Source organism: Poecilia formosa, unplaced genomic scaffold (genome assembly GCF_000485575.1).
Source record: "Poecilia formosa unplaced genomic scaffold, Poecilia_formosa-5.1.2 Scaffold279, whole genome shotgun sequence".
In the NCBI taxonomy this organism is placed as follows: Eukaryota; Metazoa; Chordata; class Actinopteri; order Cyprinodontiformes; family Poeciliidae; genus Poecilia; species Poecilia formosa.
The window spans coordinates 756175-775957 of record NW_006800218.1 but is presented as its reverse complement, the minus strand read 5'-3'; the positions used below and the strand labels follow the sequence as shown (position 1 = coordinate 775957).

The 19783-nt window shown below is 40.9% G+C and overlaps 2 protein-coding genes, 1 long non-coding RNA gene and 2 other non-coding genes across 9 annotated transcripts; 2 read left to right on the top strand and 3 right to left on the bottom strand.

The window, feature by feature from the left end:
• The first annotated feature begins 880 nt into the window (after positions 1-880).
• On the top strand, positions 881-19164 carry LOC107838561 (uncharacterized). The gene is made up of 3 exons (XR_001664646.1): positions 881-1322; positions 2319-2322; positions 19154-19164. It is a non-coding gene; the product is annotated as an uncharacterized LOC107838561 (long non-coding RNA).
• On the bottom strand, positions 5709-8175 carry LOC103151366 (RING finger protein 186). 4 transcript variants are annotated; one of them, XM_016681387.1, is made up of 4 exons: positions 7912-8175; positions 7114-7614; positions 6101-6208; positions 5709-6014 (listed from the first exon to the last, which is right to left on the bottom strand). In XM_016681387.1, the coding sequence occupies exons 2-4, from the start codon at positions 7473-7475 to the stop codon at positions 5969-5971; spliced, it is 516 nt and encodes a 171-aa protein (XP_016536873.1). In that variant the 5' UTR covers positions 7476-7614; positions 7912-8175; the 3' UTR covers positions 5709-5968. The 4 variants fall into 4 exon arrangements, with proteins under 4 accessions (XP_016536873.1, XP_016536874.1, XP_007571443.1 ...); XM_016681388.1 differs by having other exon boundaries at positions 7114-7512; XM_007571381.2 differs by having other exon boundaries at positions 7916-8175.
• Positions 8400-8471, bottom strand: trnap-ugg (transfer RNA proline (anticodon UGG)). Its single transcript has one exon. It is a non-coding gene; the product is annotated as a tRNA-Pro (tRNA).
• On the bottom strand, positions 9218-9289 carry trnap-cgg (transfer RNA proline (anticodon CGG)). Its single transcript has one exon. It is a non-coding gene; the product is annotated as a tRNA-Pro (tRNA).
• On the top strand, positions 9448-18061 carry cep63 (centrosomal protein 63). Of its 2 annotated transcripts, XR_001664645.1 has the most exons (15): positions 9448-9926; positions 10010-10187; positions 10276-10371; positions 11037-11126; positions 11204-11317; positions 11398-11556; positions 12478-12590; positions 12727-12870; positions 13592-13694; positions 13794-13991; positions 14827-14913; positions 15691-15896; positions 15968-16229; positions 16808-17691; positions 17784-18061. XR_001664645.1 is itself a non-coding variant. In XM_007571380.2 (14 exons), the coding sequence occupies exons 1-14, from the start codon at positions 9886-9888 to the stop codon at positions 16985-16987; spliced, it is 1971 nt and encodes a 656-aa protein (XP_007571442.1). In that variant the 5' UTR covers positions 9448-9885; the 3' UTR covers positions 16988-18061. The 2 variants fall into 2 exon arrangements, 1 of the variants encoding a protein (XP_007571442.1); XM_007571380.2 differs by having other exon boundaries at positions 16808-18061.
• Positions 19165-19783: the final 619 nt, after the last annotated feature.

Genomic DNA, 19783 nt, shown 5'->3' with positions numbered 1-19783 from the left:
TAACAAGGTGGATTCCTCTGGAAGCTTTTTTCTTTATCTGCTTTAGGAAAACGAGAACATGTCTGAGAGCCTGAAGAACAGACCACACCGTATTGTGTGCCACGACGATTGTGGGCAATCGCAAAACAAATAACGTTTTCAGCTTTATCATTGACTATTCTTCAGTATCTCAAAGCTAATTACAGAACAGCCAATCACAGCCTTCCTGCCTGTAGCCCTGCTGTTATCCTCACATTTGTATTTCAGACATTACGGATCAATTCGAGCTGTAAAGTCCAGAGTATGTAATGCATGCCTAGTTGTAAAGCATAGGTACTGTCTACCTGTGTACACGAGTTTGAAAAATGTAATATTCCACCAGTGACTTGATTGCACAGCGTTCTAAGAGCTGGGTTTCTATACTTGACTTCTGACGACCTTTTGATTTCATTTTTATTTTCTATTTTTTGCCGTGTGTGTGAATTTGTGCTTTCTGTATGGACGGCATTAGAACGCAGTTCCACTGAGGGCCACTGTCACGTCACTTCACTCCCGCCACATTCCGGCTCTCTTTAAGGACACCTTCGGTCTGTACGTCACGGACTGTGTCCGTCCAGCTGCTGTGGGAGAATTATGTGTTTAATGATGATCTGTGTATGCAGATCGCTGTAAACGAGCAGCGAAGAGTCCAGCCCTCTGCCGTGTGCCCTTTGAGCAGACGGATCAACTACACCCTTAAAACGTTCTTCTTCTGTTTCCTCACCGACTAAAGACTAATTTGCACATGTAGACCTTTCAGGTTATTATGTTGTTGGGCGCTTTTTTCTTCTTGTTGTGTCGTTTCTTTCTTCGAAGTTTTTTCTGGTTGTTGAAGCTGTTGTCTCATGTCTTTTTTCGTTTTTTTTTTTTTTTTTCTTGTTTTGTTTTAACTTGATTGAAATTTTTGCCTTTTTGGCTTTTTTTTTTCGGCTTTGGGGCCAGTTATCATAACGTTCTGGTGGTGAAGTCAGCCAGTGCTAAGAACACTACTTTGATTTGATGTGTCTTTGATGTGAAGTCTTTACAGCACTTTTGCAGAATGTGTTTTAGATATAGAGTGAAAATGTAAACCGTTAAAAGGAAATGTTCATTGTTAATTTCCATACAATTTGGAGTAGTGTGTCCTAGAGTAGAAGCGTTGGTTTTGAATTGTTTTCACACACCTATATATGGAGCACACTTCTAAAACAAACTCTAACCAACATAATGAGCCAAATGGTAAAACAGCTGGTTAAAATATCGCAGGAAACTTTCACCAGAATACAAACACACCAAAATAAAGTGCCATTGAACTTCCCTCAACAGTGGGTCCATTTTGCAACAAAATGTTTGTGGTTCCTTGTAAGAAAAGCACTCTTAACAAATAACTAGAGTATTTGTTTTTCAGATTGAATTTTGGAGATACTCAATTGTATTTAAACGCTGAATATGGCAGAGTCCGCCTTTATTTGTTGACGGCCCATTTCAACATTCCACAGAGATGGACTGAGGGACGTAAATGGGATCTTTGCGTGTTGGAGCAGGGGCCGGGATGGTCTCCCTGCTGATTTTTGTGATTGTACTATCACAGATCAGTGCATCAAACCTGATTACTGCTGACCTGGTTCTCATTCACACTGTACAGAGATCTAGCATGTCTCTACAAATGGTTAATAAAGATGTCTTATTACCAACCTTCTGCATGAGTGTCTTTTGTACTATTTCCTTTTCTCATCATTTGATTTGATTGTTTCAAATGGACATGTTTGTTTTTCAAGTTAAAAACCTAACCTTATACAAAATATTACCGTCATTACTTAGAGGAATATCCACTCTTATTAACCAACAACCTGCAAGTGTGTACATGCAGAGGAACCGTAGTTTCTGTCCTGACTCAGTAAAAATACCCAGTTTCAGTGAGACTAATATAACCAGATATTCGGCTTTCCTATTAGCCAACACCAGAGTAAACCATAGCAGTCAAAACATAAAAGTGGAAAATTACATACAATAACACTGATGTTAAAGTATCAATTGTGACATAAGAGTCTAACTTTTTCATAAAAAAATATTAAGTTTTTTGTATTTCCTTCATTAATGTTGTTTTCTGACTAAAATTGGATAAAATCCCAATTTGGTAGTTGCTTAACAGAAAACACGAATAGCTTAATTTGAAATGCATTACCATTTGATTCTTTGTTAGAAGATATCTTTCTAAATAGTCCAACTGGGTCTTACAGTTTCACTGCTAGCCTATCCTTGCTAACTTATAGCAGCACACATGTAAGTATCTTTGTTTTATTTACTAAAATATAATTCAGTGCTGTACTGATTGTCATGTCCAACACAGTAAGAAACCAAAATTTACTTAACATGTTAGAAGTGTTTTTTGTTTTGTTTTGTTTTTCTAGAAATGCAGATACAGGAAAGAGCAGTTTGAAAACTTTAATACACGGCTAATTGGCAAGCTAGCAGGTAGCTCTTTATTTTCTGTCTGATGACATGCTCTTTTGAGTCATAAGGTTAATTCCTCAGAAGTAAAAATTTTAAATACTAGTGAGGACACAAATTAACAAGGACAGTAAAATGTGCGGAGAATCCTCAGGAGATTATACAATATTATACAAATATTTTTTTTCAGAATTACAATAGTAATTATTCAATTGGAAGAAGTTGGTCACCAAAAAAATCTATAGTTAATCCACCTGATAAAAAAATGAGACAGATGTGGGGTGTAACTTCTAAAGGGGATATTTGGAAGAAAGTGTAACATAAATGTGTTTTGTTTTTAATATCAACATCCTCATTTTTAAACAGGCATATTATCAGCCGCCTGTCATTAAGACAGTTCATTAGTATTTCTTTAGTTAAAGCTGTGAAAAATTACCAAGGACGACAGACAGGAAATTTAACATCAGAGCCAACAAAAAGATGATTCCCAAACAGCTGCTGCCTATTCCAAAACCTTTCAGTTTCCAACCCAGAACAATCTTGTCGCAGAGCTGTGACGGAATATGGTTGCTTTATGAACACATTCTTACTAATAAAAAAGTTGAACAAGACTACACTGACAAGATCAACTAAACTAGCATTTCATTCATGTATGACAGTTATCTCCTGCAAGAGTTATTTGACCTTGAATTTAATTTGATTTCTGAATATTGTCTGATCTCTGCTAAAGATGCCATTCACCTGCGGCTGAAGTTGTTTGTCCATATTATTGTTTTTTTATGGTACCAGGATGAACTAATGGTAAACACTACTTTACCATTAGTAAAGTAGTGTTACTTTACCCTTTCTCATTTGAAGAAAGTGTAAAGAAATTAGGAGTGACTGAAAGTCCTCTTACTGTTTTTAGAAGAATCTTTGGAGTTGCTGCAGTGAAGATTATTTGAAATTTTCAGGAACTGTATTGATTATAACATGACAAATTAATTTTGTAAGCGACTTCTTTTTAACACAATAGAGAAGATAGAAATGTTTCTTCTTAATAAACTAATTAACTAGAAAACATTGATCTGAAATAACTTTCCTCCTCTAGAACTAATAAAGAAATGAGCTAGTTTGATGTGACTATTGTTATTGTCTTAATTGTGTTTCTTTATTTTCCAGTTCTTTTTTTAGAACCTGGGTTAAAAGGTGACTAACGTGTTAGCTCTGTTGCCTTGCAGTGAGAAGCTCTGTTTGTTTGCCATCAGGTGCTGCTCACCTGTACTGTACAGTCACAGACATTGTAACTGTTTGTGTGGATTAAGCATCCCTACACAGGAATGTATATTACCTAATATACTTAGCAAACCCTGGTAAGTGTTTACTCAATGTTGCTTCAAAGATTACATTGCTGGAATTCCTGTTGTTAAGTGGTTGTTTGGCCTCACCACTGCCTGAATATGTTAGGCAGCCACTGCTGTGTGTGCAGATCATTAAGCTTTCATTTACTTTTATTTATGTATATCTGGAGTTTGCTTACTATGGGCAGTTTTATTTTACGGATACCAATAATCAAATTAGACATACTTTGAATATGTCTGATGCTAAATGGCAGAATATTTGTAACAGAATGTGTTTGTAACATCACTGGGAGTTCCTTCCTTCTCAGTTCAACTTTAATCCTAAATATAAACACAACAAGTAACACATGATGAGTCAGGAAATGTGTTGTGAAACTGAAACTCTTGCTTGTCCCTGCAGGTTCGCCGCCTGGGAGATAATCTCCAACGATGCTCGTCCCGGTTAAGGTTATACATTCAGCTTTTTAATAGAAATAATCAATAAAATGATGTTAGTGCGATGATAACAGTCATTTTGCAGGAATATATGAGGCTTTGTAAAAGTATTTAAACCACACAAAGCTGCTCTGTGGAGTTGTTGGAGAACATTAGTCTAAAGAAAATTAGTATATGATGAAAAATATTTTCTGTCATGCAATACCTGCATTATATGGATAGATTGATAGCGCATGGAGTAAAATATTTTAAGCCTTTTCTCTTGTAGTTTTGATTATTGTAGCTTACAGAGAATGAAAACCCAAAATTGGGTGAATCAGAGAATTAGAATATTGTGAAAAAGTTAAACGTTGTCAAAACCTAATGAGCCCATTTGATTCCAAACATGTTCTCTGTGGGTCGGTAGAACGAGCACCAAATGCTAAAGAAGCTGGTTGTTCAGAGTACTGTATCCAAACATGTTCGTAGAAAGTTCAGTGGAAGGAAAAAAGTGTGGTAGAGAAAGGTGCAAACACTAAACATACAAACAGGATAATAGAATGGGGGCCAAACTCATGTTCATTGACCATGAATAGCCCCAAAGAAAATTGAGACAAAATTACCCGTTAGCAAATAGTTAAAATATTACACACCTGTGTGTCAGAAAATGATCAAATTGTGTCCATGTGTAATATATTTTCACAATAATGTAATTTGGTCCTAGATAGTTGAAAACTGGTTAAAGTTAACTGATAAAACAATATTCAAGCATGTAGCTGTTATCTTAAAACTTCAATTTATGAGGCCCTCTAAGTTGTAGAGGGCCTCATTAACAGCCATGGTGGGCCGGTTTTGGCCCGCAGGCCTCGAGTTTGACACCTGTAGTTTAGATCTCTCACATTTAATCCCAAATAAATCACACTGAGGCTTTCGGCTTTAACATGAAAACATGGAAAAAGGGAATTGAAAGGCTCAGTCAGATTAATAACGGGTGTTAAAGTGGGACTGTCTCTTTAAGAGATCTGCAGCTGAGGCAGCCTGCTGTTTGCTAAACCAGCGGGACGACTAACGGATTCTCACTGCACTGACCTTAATATGACTGAGGCGAAACAAATTTGTGCTGAAACAACGGCTCCGGAGTGAGACGTGTGTGTGTGTGTGACGGCACACTTCATAACAACAGAACCCTGTTGCACAGACACAGGCAGGCAGGGGAACGAAGGGCGTTCCCTTCAAAGTGACGATCCAGTTCTCTGATATCATTTAACGTGGAAAATTTGGCAGATGCTCGATGAATGAAGATTGTAATCCACTTTCATGGCTGACTGGGTGTTTTATGCAAAGCTTTCTTTTTGTTGTTGTTGCTGTGCATAAAGTTCTAGTCACATTATCATATTCATGCTCTGACTTAAATACTTCTTGAAAGATGGAGGGAAGAGTTTTCAAGCTGGAGTTCATGATTCCTTAAAATCACAAAGAAAGAAAGAAAAAAAAATGTGGAAGAGAAATATTTTAAAAATAGTTTAATTACAAACTCTGTCAACAAACTGTCATAAATAAAGAAAAGAATAAGTTACACTGAGTGATGAGGAGCAGACCATCTGCTGTGAGGGGTTTGGGGGGCGTTAGCCTGACTGGGACAGCTGAACTAAATCCCACTACACCAGCTGGGAGATTTAAGCCTGGATGAAATAATGGGAAGACCTTCAGCTGAGGACAAAACCGTCTCCCAACAGGAAGACAAATGGATCCGCCGGCTGCATTTCTTAGAAGACGTCGTCTGTTGAGAGTCGGCGCCAGGATTTCATTTCTCTAAATGAAACAAAAACAAACCTCTTGAGTCACTTTCTTTCCCCTCAGAGTCTGCTCTAATGAGCGTCCTGGAACTGAAAACTCACATGTTGTTGCTGCCGGGGATGACGGTCTCCCGGTGCGGCTTGGTCCAGCTGAACCTCCGTAACAGAGAGGGCAGCCTGCAGCGCGCCAGGGCCGGCCTCCAGGAAACGCTGAGAAGAGGGAAGACGGAGCGGGAGATGAGCTTCCTGTGGCAGAGTGCGGCGCTGCAGAGCTCAGGCGCTAATGGGACGTCTGCAGCTTAGCACCCACGTGCTAGCGCCTCGGTATGTAAGGAATTCCTAAGTTTATTCCTGAAGGCGCTCAGATGCTCCCACAGGGCTGCAACTAGCCATTGATTCACTAATTGATTATTCTGACGATTAATCGGATTTAAAAAATTGGCCCATTCTGCAGATTTTTCATAAAACCACTTCAACCTTTTTTTTAACAATAGTAGAAATACATTAAAAGATGCAAATAAATAAATAATTCAGTTCATTTTAAAATAACAAACATGTTATTGCCTAAAATGTAACAATGTGGCATTTCGTTAGCGAATGCTTGTGAAACATTCTTCGAACATCAACATGTGAAAACTTTAACCCTTCTACTCAACTTAACATAGATTTTTTCTTTTTTTTGTCTTTTTTTTTTTTTACCTAATTTGAACCAGGTAAATCTAAAATTATGTCATTTGAGGAGTTACATATATATTTACAAAGTTAATTTTTTTAAATCACAGATTCAAAATGTATATTTTTTGTGCAGTTTTAACTTAATTACTCTGAGTTGTTCTTTCTGAGTCTGTATGCTCCAGCTAACGATTGATCACTACTAAATTAGTTGATGATTAGTTCAATAATCGATTCCTTGCGATTAATCGGATTAATCGTTCCAACCCTTCAGTTGGATAAATACCTGAAGTGTGTTTTGTTCCCAGAAACAAGCCCCCATATTTATGTTTATACCATCTCTGTGTGGCGACAAAAAATGGCTTTGGAAAATCAAATTTCCGGGAGAGTAAAAATAGACTCGTTTTCCAGTTAAACACTGGTGTTTCTTTTCATGAACTCACCACTCGGCCTGTAATGCGGGCTGCTGTTTAGCCTCCACCCTCTGCACCGCCGCTCTTCGTTTCTGTCCATCCTCTTCCTCCTCCACCTCCTCCTGTTCTTCCACCACTGCGGCCTCTTGTATCCGCTCCCACAGCTCCAGGTCGACCCACAGGGCCTCCTGCAGGCTGCGCTCTTGCCCTATGCAGGTGACCCGACGGCACAGCGGGCAGGACACGGCCAGGTGCCCGCTCCTCAGCCGGGATATTGTCTCCAGGCACGGCTCGCAGAAGGTGTGCCTGCAGTGGAGCACCCGGGGTATCCGGTCCATGCGGGAGTACGGCAGGAGGCAGACGCTGCACTCGCCATCCTCACACAGGACCATGGTCAGGCACACACTGGGAGTTTTTCTCCTTCTGTTGCTGCGGTGAATAATATTAATAATAATAAATCCCTGAAGGTGATCTGAAAGGCTTCCAATGATGTGTCAGAGCAGTTAATTCAAATTCCCACGCTGACTCTCCCTAGAGAATCAAATTATGTATGAATATGTTACTAGAGTGAAGCTGCAGAGATTACAAGCCTTTTAAAAAAGTCTAATTTTCTATTCAAGTTCAGCAGATAATAGAAAAATATAACATTCAAATTTCTACAGATAAGTCAAACATCAATAAAAAGTTTAGATTGCTTTGTTAACACATTATTATAAAACATGCATTTAAAAGAGCTCTATGGAAACAGAAACGGATCTAATAAGCAAGATAGCATCATATGATCTTTATCCTGGTCACAGAATAAAGCTTACAGTAATAACGCCGTACTTACAGCTCAGCTGACTCCGATCTGTCTCGTCTCTTTCAGTGTCGCTGCTGTGAACAGAGTGAGAGTCCGGCTCGGCTGCCGCCTGTCAGGACTCTCTGCAGCGTTTGTGGGGGCGGAACAGGAACGTCTCTCTCTTTATTTCTACCCGGTCGTAAGCCCTCCCAACAACAGCTGGGGGAGCAGAGAGGTGGAGGCGCTCTTTGTTCGCCGTTTGACCGAAAGCAGGTGGAGGGTTAAGGAAGGGAGGATGGAGGCTGTAGGAGGGGTGTGGTTAGAAAGGGAGGAACAACGCTAATAGAGAGCCCGTGGTAACCGAGCGCTCTTTAAAAAATAAAAATTAAATAAAATTATTCATTATAGTAATATATATCTATATGAGTTATATATCTATATGAGTTATATATATATATATATATATATATATATAATTTATATATATGTAAATGTATAGTAATGAATTATTTGAAAATAAAACTAGAAAAGAATTGGGCTCGTCCGGGATTTGAACCCGGGACCTCTCGCACCCAAAGCGAGAATCATACCCCTAGACCAACGAGCCACACGAAAAAGGAAGTCCGGTTACTATTTTGTACTTGTGCTAGTTTTTACCTGATTAGCGAGTTAAATCAAAATGCCATGGTTCATTCTTTAAAATTTCTTCACCGAAAAGACCAACAGAAATGAAATGGTGCCGTCTTGGACGTTTTCCTGTCAAACATGTTTCGGTTGGTCACCCGCCAAGTGGGGTTACCGGGTAACGTTTTCGAAACAACGGATGATTTTTGACAACATTTTCAATTATATACTCATAGTCTAATGGAAAGGCATGCTAGTTTTGTTGTTTTATTTTAAAATTATAATATATCAGTTTTTAGTCGTGTAGAAATGCTTTGTGAGTACCCATAAACAAGCCATAACTCCCTACAGCAATTTCTGAGTAGCAAAAATAAACCTGCCGTACATAACTGCTGCAAGCAGGAGCAGATGCCTGTATCTGTTTCGTTCTCAGAATCGAATGAAAAAAAACGAGCCAAAAGGCACGCAAAGGCGAAAAGTCGAAAAGGCCGGCGAAGCAGCCCCATAACTCATTGGATCAGAATAAAACAAGAGAGGGTATGAATTTTCAAATCTTTCGAAAGATCTATGTTTTGCAAGATTTCAGTGTTTTGCCTCTGTGTATACCCGTATGTCATTAGAACACCTAACAACAAAGGAACAATGGTGCATATTGTTATTACATCTACAGGAAAATGGGGCAGAGATAAACGAAACGGAAAAGCAGCTATAAAACTAGTTATAAAATAAGGGCTCGTCCGGGATTTGAACCCGGGACCTCTCGCACCCGAAGCGAGAATCATACCCCTAGACCAACGAGCCACGTGTTCAACTATCCGGTAAAATGTGAAATATACCTATCAATACAGTGATGTTGTATGTTATTTGTTTAAATGTATTTGTAGTTATGTAATACCTTACATACCTCTTACCTTATCATTAAATTTACAGTACCTTCCTATTTAGACGAGCCACGAGCGCCATCTGAAACTAGAAAACCGTGGCTTCGGTTAGGTTGACGTACAACGTGCTGAGGTCACAGTGTGGGGGCGGGGTTAGCGCAGGAAGTTCATTGTACTCAAAGGAGTGAAAGGCGGCATAAGTGCTGTAACGGATGTAAACAAATATCCTTGGGCGGATTAAACTTAGCTGTAAATTAGCTTCTGCCGCTAGTACATCACTGTAAGAAGCTCAGTGTTTTACCCGCAGCGCTTAGCCTCAGATCAGTCCTTTCCGTTTCTTTAGCAGCTGTGTGGAAGCGTCGTTGTTGCCCAGTTCAGTTGGGAGGCAGTGAGGCGGTGTAACGTTCAGGATTCCATAAGCTGTTTTGTTGTCAGCCGGTGGAAGACATGAGGAGCCTTTAGGTTAACACCTCCAGGGAAGACTTTACCAACAAGAAGCACAAAAAACTGATCCAGATGGAAGCTTCTCTTGAATCAGCGCGGAATACTAACTTTAGGTAACATCAAACTGAATTAGAACGTGAATGTTGTGTTTTACTGGCTCTAACAGACGTGCTTTCATCTGGTATGTGTGCTGTAGTTCTGTCCTGTCGTCATGCGAGCCAGAGCTCCAGGAGCTGATGAGACAGATCGACATCATGATCAGCCACCAGAGGAGGGAGTGGATGGCTGAAAAGCATGCCCTGGAGGTCAGGGTGAAGAACGGAGAGGAGGGCCTTCTAACCTCCAAAAACATCATTGAGCGGAGGGACCTGGAGGTGAAGTGAACAGGCCTAGAAATCCCTGCTGAGGGCATTTGTTTTTCTTAAAGAATCCAAATTATTGCATAAGGGGTTTTGTTTGCAGATTGGAGTACTTAAAAAACAGCTGGAAGAAATCCTGAAAAGTCGCCAAGAAGTGGTCTCAAAGTACGAGCAACAGCTGCAGAAACTCCGAGAAGAGGTGAGACATCTTGAAGCAAACAGTCCAAGTGTTTATCTGTTTTTTTCTTTCTCCTCAGATGCATTAAAAGTTCCAATGAATGGTTGTAGACGTGCTTACAACGCCGTATTAGAGCCACTGAAGATAGAAAAATAAAGAGGAGCAACTTTCTGCTGGAAAACTCACAAATTTTGAAATCTGGTTATTTTTCTCTCAAAAGTTTCTGAGTTGGAACTTTTTTAACCTTTAAGACTCAGACATATGCACTTTTTATCTAGAAAATTTCTGAGATTAATCTCAAAATTTCTGAGGGTTTTTTTTTTTGTAGCTATTTTTTGGGGACTTTTTAAAGTCTAAAATGTTTTGCTGTCATGACAAGAACATTTGTTTCTTTGAAAAGTTCTGAGATTAATCTCAAAATTTCTGAGTATTATTATTTGTTCTGCAAATTTTTGACTTTTTAAAAGTAAAACAAAATGTTGCCGTGACAAGAAAATGTTTTCTTAGAAAATTTCTGAGATTAATATGATAACTTCTGAGTCTTTTCTAGCTAATTTTCAACTTCTGAAACTCATAAATTTCCAAGTTCTTTTTTGAAAATTTCTGAAATTGTTTGGTGAAAATGTACTTCTTTTTTTTCCTACTACCAATGACCCTAACACGCTGTTGTACGGGCTTTCTTTCAGATGGACCATTTAAAGGGAAGTTACCAAAAACTCCAGCGCAAACAGCTCAAGCAGACAAGTGGAGCAGCAAAAGAGTCGGACCAGCTGAAGGTAACATTCCTGCATCTCCATTCCTGACCCAGCAGTAGCACCGATAGCAGTGTAGTTAACCCTGCTGGTTGCTACAGGAGTACCAGCGGCTCTCTGCAGAGTGGGAGCAGCAGCGGGCGCAGTACCAGAAGCAGCTCACCACCCTGGAGGCTCAGAATAAGAGCCTGACTGAGGAGATCTCACACATTAAGGTAGCCGAACCAGAGAGAGAGAGAGAGAGACGTAAACCTGGAAGCGGTCGTTTGTCACTGTGCCGCGTTTTTGTTCCCAGAGTGCACCATGGCGGGTGGATCAGGAGCACATGGAGTGCTGCTCCGAGGTGCAGCATCTCAGTGCTCTGCTGGAGAAGGCCCGCAGCAGCCTGCTGTCCCAGGAGCTGGAGCTGGAGCGACTGCGGCCCTGTGAGGCCCTGCTGGGACAGCCAGAGCAGGTCAGCATGGGGGAGGAGGGAGAGGAGGGGGAGGGGCTCATTCAGCCGCTTTATACAGAGATGGGCAGAGAGTTAAAGATTATACTCATGTAAGAGTAGCACTACTTTAAAATAATTTTACTCAAGTAAAAGTAAAAAGTAGCCATTCAATAAATTATTCAAGCAATTGGTGAAAAGTTTACTCAGTTACTGAGTAACTGATCAAATTATCCATCGTTTAATATTTACAAATGACGTCATCAGACAGACCAAAATATAAAGTGAAGTGGAAAATTTTATTATTTTAAGGACCAAAATTCATATAATTTTTTATTACTTATAATTCATATAAGTAATAAAAAAAATTCCAATTCAGTTTCTTTCATTATAAACTTATGAATCAAGAAAGACTAAAAATACTTCATGATGAAATTATTCAAGTAAAAGTAAAAAGGGCAGCATAGTAAAAATAATCCTAAAAGTACATTTAGAATTTAAAAAAAAGTTTCTGAACTAAATGTAATTGCATAAATGTAACTAGTTATAACCTAACTCTGCTTATATAAAACACTCTGAGCTCTAAAAGCAACAGTAATCATAATTTGGACAACTAGTAAGTATATTAAATACTAGTCCACATATTACATACAGTGGATACCAACAGTAGTCAGACTGTCACATCACAAACCCAAACCTGCATCAAATCATGTTTTATTGGGATTTTATATCAACCAGTCAAGTTTATTTAAGTAGCACATTTCAGCAACAAGGCAGCTCTGAGTGCTTTATATCATAAAAACATCATTTCATAGCATTTTGTCAAGTGGCATCATCCACGAACATCAAATATGTTGGTCAGTGTTTCGTTTATTGCTGTTAAAGTTAAATCAGTTGAACTCATTGAAGTCCTGTGTTAACCGACGTGACCTCTCTGACCTGCAGCTGCGGTCAGGCGAACTGGACGCCTCGAGGGGAGCTGACCTGGATCAGCAAAGACTTCGAAATGAAGCCGTCAGACTCAGACAGTTGCTCCACGCTAAAGACCAAGTCATCTGGTGGGCGGACGTTTTAAAAGCTCTTTCTGAATGCAACGATGCGCCTTCTGCACAAGGGGGCGCTGTAACCTCACTGTGTCAGGCGGGAATCTGAAGCAAGGGTGACGGGCTGCTTGGTGTTGTTGTCGTTCTGCAGCTCTCTGGAGGACTGCCTGGCGGCTCAGGGATGCACCGGCGTGGAGGTCATGAGGAAGGACCTGGAGAAGATGGCCGACAAGCTGCAGGGCGCTCAGGCCGGCGAGGCCAGCCTCAGGGCGGAGGTGACGTGTCTGAAACAGAGGTGGGTGACTGCTGGCGTCAGGTTGAAGGAAACCGAGAAAGCTCTTATCGAAGGCATCATGATAAGCATGACAAATAATCATCAGCAACATTTGGAGTTGTTGTTGATTACAGCTGAAAGTGGATAAACACTTTATTACAGTCTGATATACTTATTGTTTCTCCCACAACTTTGCATAAAACTTTGTGTTTCAAAAACACTTTGCTCAATCAGATTGTCGTCATCTACAGATCAGACTGTTTATAAACAATGTTAACATTTTTCAAATTTTCTCCTTTTTGCTTTGTAAGATTTGTGACGCATTACTTTGAATCAAATATGCCGTTTCATTCTTACTTAACTCGTTTCATCTTCCTCGGCATCAGAGCGGTAGAGGTCGGTTTTCTCTGATTGTCGCTTTTCTACCAACGCTGGTAGAGGAGATTTTCCTCCGTTGCTTTTTCACGATGGTTTCTGTCGAGATAACGAGTTAATTTCCCGATGGTTGTAAATATACACTATTTAAATTCCCACAAATACTTTGGAGATGACTGTATGTCATAAATTGATCAACTGATGAAGGGTCGTATTGTATACATATTATAGTTTTTTTTCCCTCCACTATTTATATAAACCCATCAGGCTTTTACCTCTTCCTGCACTATAATGTTCTTTTTTTCTTAATATCTTTGATTTGTGTTTTGAGCTGAACCTTCGTGTGTTTCCTCTCGTCTGAACGCAGATTGGAGAGCATGAGCCGACAGCAAAAGGATCAAACGAAGATGGAGAAAGAGCTGAGAAGCATAGCAGCAGACTTTGACAACTCGCTCGCTGAAAGCAAAAAGGTGGGCATTCGTTTGTTCTTTCTGCTTTGCTTTTTTTTTTTTTCCCACCACCACCTCCGTGTTGGGTCGCCCCTCACATGTCCGGAGTCGCCCCCGCAGCTCCGGGAGGAGCTGGAGACGGCGCGGCAGACCCACAGCGCCGAGGTGGAGGGCATGAGGAGGGAGGTGTCGAAGCTGACCGGCGAGCTGCACCAGCGTGACGTGTCCATCACGGCGCTCAGCGGCTCCTCAGCCAGCATCCAGCAGCAGCTTCGCAACGAGGTGCAGCGGGCGGCGGAGGCAGCCACGCAGCTCAAGGTCAGTTTGGGACTGTGTGTTTTGGAAATGTCCATGAGACGAAAAAAAAAAACCTGGAGGAACTTTTTTTTTTGTTACAAATATCTGAAAAGTGTGGCGTGTTTTTGTATTCAGCCTTAGCTTTCCACATGCGTAGATGGGAGATATTTCCTCATTTGTCTCTTAAAAACAATTCTCGAGAGCGACTGCTTTTAAGTGATGCCCCTGATTATCAAAAGGAGTTAGGCTGAAACTTTGACTGGACCGTTGAAATACATTAGTGTTGTTCAGTCTGGATCTGGTCAGGGTGTTTATGCTCACTGTCCTGCTGGACGGTGTACCTCCACGCCAATCTCAAGTCTTTTGCAGCCTCTAACTTTAACTAAACCATCTCCCCACTCTGACCAGCTTCTTCATACCTGTTTAAGAAAATCATCCCCTCAACATGATGCTGCCACCACCAGGTGTCACATTTGGAAAGTTCAGGATGATGAAGGTTTTTCTGCTAGACCACAAAATTTTGGCTTCATCCGACCAGAAGATATTTTTCTACTTGCTCTTCTCTTTTGGATCCCTCTTAGATTAATGCTCACCTTATCCAGGCTGTTGCTTTAGATGAGTGAACATGTCTTGGTAGGTTTGCTTTATTGTCATTTTCATCCTACTGTCAGATGACAGTATATGAGTATATGGGGCTGAATGCAAATGTATGCCACACTTTACAGATTTTTCGTCTCGGTTTGTAGCTGTTAAAGAGGACAAAATGTGAGAGACTCACGTTTTTCAAGACCAAATGTTTAACCTTTCTGCTGGGTTTAGTGAAACCACCTGGATTCTTTCCTCTCACGTTACTCAGATGACTCAGGCGCAGCTGGAGACTCTGCAGGCTGAGAACGAGCATCTGAAAGGTCTGCTGCAGACGCTGCAGTCCCGCTCTCCTAAGGTTTGTCTCTCAGTATTCATCACCCAACAGCAGCTAAGACAGGGTGACCACGCATCCTTAAAAAGTCTTAAATTTGTCCATCTAAAATTTAGATCTGAAAGTGTTTTTACATTTCTTTTAAAAATCTTGATTGGTCTTAAATACGTTTAAGTACGGTCTTAAATCTTGTTGTGGCAGGACTCTTGTATATTCCATGTAGTTTATTTTCAGGCAAATGTTTCAGTCACACACAGACATCTTCATTCCGTCTTATGGCTTGAAGTCGTTGAGGCTAGCGCTAATTACCTGCTAATATTGTGTTTTTATTGTTTGTAACGTACTTAATTGTGGTAGCACCTTTGTTTAGCACATGATGTCCAAGACAAATTTCTAGCCATCTATCTAGCTATCATACCATTGCTAACTAGCTACTCTCTTAGCTATTATACCCTTGCTAGCTAGCCATCATACCCCTATAGCTATCATATCCTTACTAGCTAGCTATCTATTTATACTTGCACTATCAAAGTTTCATTGGTAAGTGTAAATTTGTCTTCAGTTGCCACCCATATAAGGCCAGGTGCATTCTGTGCAAAAAAGATATTATTATATATAATATGTGATTTTCTTTTGTAGATTTCTGTCGTGATACAGGGATTAAATTTCATTAATGGTCTTAAAAAGCCTCAAATTTAAGTGGGTGAAACCTGCAGAAAGCCTGTGGATCCTTCCCCTTAAAGTAAGTTCTGCGCTTTCTTGGTTGTGTTGCTCATCCGTCGATCACCCGTCTCTCCCCAGGGGGATGAATCCTCTGCTGCGATGCTGCAGCAGCGCTACTTGACCTCCATAAGCAGCCTGGAAGAGGAGAACCAGCAGCTGAGGCAGGCGCTCGCTAAGCACCACGTGCAGCTGGACGCTCAGGGTGAAACGGGTCCGGAGAGGAACCGACACGTCGCGCTCAGCCACACCATGACGACCGGACAGGTGCAGCCTGGTCCAGAACGGTAGGTGGTGCGTCCGCATGGGGAGCAGAAACATTTCCACGGTGAAACGCTCTGAACGGCTGTCGTTGCAGGACTCAGTCCGCTAGCTGCGACAGGAAGATCCAGAGGCTCTTTAAAGAGCTTCAGGTCTTTCCAAAGTCTTCCAACGAGCCGCCTGGCCGAGAGCGCAAAGACCGCCAGCTGCACTCCTCTTCATCTGCCTCCTCTTCCACCAGCAGCCCTGGACTGAGCAGAGGAAACTCAGCCACAGCCGTCACTCCACACAGACTTGCTGCTGAGGGCCAAAACTCCGGCCCTGAAAACTGTCTGACCTCCAGGTCCAGAGGCCAAGAGGTGAGTCTTCTTCCATGATTTGGACTTCTGTACCCAGTGGACTCAGAGTCTAGACGCTTTTTTGGTATTTTAAGTTTGCGACCCAAAAAACACAAAGAAGTACGGTAGTTAAAGCAAAAGTGTTCTATCCCTCTATGACTGGCAGCAGATCAAATATGGATTATAAAAACATTTATTGAGGTGAAATGTCCAGATTTGTGACTCTGTACTAGTTTTACTGGAATTTGTTATTCCAGTAAAACTGGATGATATCTGTACACCACACCTCCTATTCTTTATTCTATTTCATTTTTTGTGTGTGTAATGTTATGTTAATGAACGTATGGGGGAAAAAAAACAAAATAAACAAAACAGAACCATTGTATGAGACAAAAAAGTTGTTATATTTTAGCTTGACCCTTCTGTAAAATGTCGACTACTATCACAAGACACTATTAACTGTAATAAGTCATCTCATGTAATAATGTATTGAAGCTTGCTTTCTTTGGCTCATTTGTGTTGTTTTCATCTGGAAAGTGATTCCGAAAGTTTGAAAACTCACCTTGAAATGCTCTAAAGTTTGTGCTCCTGTCCACCAGGAGGCGCTGTCCCCTGCACGCAGCGCAGTGTCTCGTTTCCTGGAGGAGGAGAGCCTGTGGTCCAATGAGCTGCGACTGAAACTGGACAGCCACATCCGCGGCATGAAGGAGAACAACTTCAGGACGGTGTCCAGGTTCCTGGGGAGCGGCTCTGGAGCGCGCTCCGGCTCTGAGCCGTGACCCCGGCCTTCTGCGCCGTGACCCCACCCTTCTGCCTTAACATATCTGATAAACGGTACCAAACAGGTGTGTGACTCTGCTGACTCGTTAATGAACACCTGCTCATGGTTTCACGAGTGTCGAATGCACCGTTTCCTCCTTTACTACGCATTTTGACGTGTTGAAAATCACAAGCGTATCTGTTTGCGATGAACGGCGTGGTCTTGGCAGGATGCGTTGCCATGACGTCATCTCGTCTTGTGTCGTTTCTGGGAATTTGTATTTAAGGATCAGCTGACCACCTTGGGATGAACTCTCACAGCTCTATGAGAGACTTCTAGTTGTTGAATAATCGTTACCTGAACGAATCAGAAAGTAGGCCACTCTGCTGGCATTTGGAGCCACTTTAAGCACTGAGCATGCTGAGATGAGTAAATATGGGCATCGAATGGCATCTCATCAACCAGTAATATTACTATGAAAACATTGCACTTGTTATATCAATTATTGTATCGCAAATATTCATGACAAATGCTAATATTAGTGTTGATGTATTGATGTGTGATGTTGCTAAGATGATGGGATTTACTAGCTTCTCATTTCGGAGACTTTGAACTCTCCCGATTTGCCGTCTTTGTAGAAATCCCTCTGGTCAGGATCTTCAGTTCAGATTTTCATAAATCAAAATCCCGCTCTACACGTGTGAAACGATCAAGATTTCTCCGGTACTTTAATCAGATTTCATGAGAACGTGTTCGGTGTTATCTTTGGGAAAAGTCGACCTTTTTACCAAGTTTATCCTGTGTTTTGAGGACAGTTACTGTCCCCAGTTTCCACCCACTCTGCAGCTCGTCCAGCACAGGAATGTGTGCGCCATGCCAGCGCTGTCATGAAGCCTAACCCCCCCCCCGCAGCCCACGCCGCCCTCATCATTAGAAACCTGGCGGAATGTTAATGTCGACCATGTGGACGGCTCAGAGGCCAGCGGAGCCATAACCAGATGCATTTTTATAGCTTTGTTTTAAATCAGAGACACATTGAAAGAATGGAAATAAACTGAGGGAAAAAAGAAGAAAAAAAGAAAAGAAAAAAAAAGTGTTTTGCATTTTTGTTATTACAGGGAACAGAGAAGTGGTGGTTGGCTGCTTGCCGGAGCTCTGACTTTTTACTTTGATATGTGGTCATGCTTGTTCTGTGAACACCCCCCATGACACACACACACACACACACACACACACACACACACACAGCACTAAGGCTGGCAATGCAGGCATTCCTTCGGTTCAGAGGTGCTAAAGTTCTGCATGTGGAACTTTAGCACCACACGCCAATTAGCATGTGGGCTAATTAGCAAAAACATTAGACTTTGCTTCAAAGTAAAGGATTATTGAACAAGCTGAGTTCTAATGTTGATGTCATACTCTATAAAGGCTACTTCAAATTAAACCAAGAAGTGATTTAATGTAAAGTAATTAGCATAGAGCTAACTAAATTCAGATCTACTCATTTTACTCGTAGGTTTTCAACCTGGATAAAACATAAAAAGATGCAATTTTAGGTGGTTTCTGCTTCTGAGGTCACTTGATGTTTTCCGTTCGTTAGCCTGCCTGGCTGCTGATTCTGAAGGGACAGGAACTCAAGATGGGCACTATGAAAACCCAACGAGTGCTTTGGTGGGTTAATAAAATGATTTTCCAAAAATTTAATGAAATTTGATTAATTGATTAAATGAATTTATTGGTCAACCCTTCTTGTTTGTATTTGTTATTGTGAACAGGAGTGGACTATGTACACAACCTTAAGGAACTCCAGTTCTCACTGTGGTGTAGCTGGAGAGGGTTTTTTTCCACCCAATGTAGACTGACTGCAGTTTCTTCCAAAGAGTTCAACATCCAGAGACAAGAGGACAAGATTTTAGGAAAGGAGGATTAATTCCTTTGTTAGTTTCTGAAGCGTGATGTCATAAAATACTGAGATAAAATCCATGAACTAGATTCGATCCTGTTATTTAATTGAAGCTTGAAAACCCATGTCTTGAAGTAGGTCTTTAACGTAACTTGTTGCATAATGTTTTATTTAAATGGTTGACTGCCTAAAGTAAAATATCTATTTTTTCAATGGAAGGTGGGATATATGAGGTGAAAATGTTTATTTCTGGGCTTTATATGCGGTGCCACAAACCAGCAGCAGAGGGAGCTGTAAACTACTCTGTGTCATCAAGCCAAACGCAATGAAGCAACCAGGTCATGTTTAATCCGTGTATGTTTGCAGGGTTTTTTTCCGGCTCATATCAGGATTTAGGTGTGTTGCCGTTATAAAGCAGGAATGTGTATCCCATCCAACACGCTCATAAAATAAATAAAGGAGGGTGTTGGTGGAAATATCAGGTCACGTTATCAATCCATCTTGATAAATTGAGATATCTGAGGTATTTAGGGAACTTTCCTTATCTCCATAAAGATCATAACTTGTCATGGGAAAAAATGAAGATGGATTGTTTGTGTAAATGGTTGACTTATCTCTGCTGAATCGCTCCAGGTTGGTGCAGGTTGGAGGGGATTTTTTTTTTCTTTTTCTTTTTTTCCTAAACAGACGGGTCAGCTTGCCAGGAAAAAAAACAGTCAGCATAAAGGAGCAACCTTGGTTCTGTGAGATAACTGGAAACGAGTTATCAGACTCACAGATGTTCATAATGCCTTTATATCGTAAAAGATGGAATTAAGCCCCGTAGCTGGTTGCTGTTGAAGCGTTACATGGGATAAACGGTTCGCCCTGAAACGAGTTGTCAATTTATTTCATTTTTTTCCCCAGAATTGT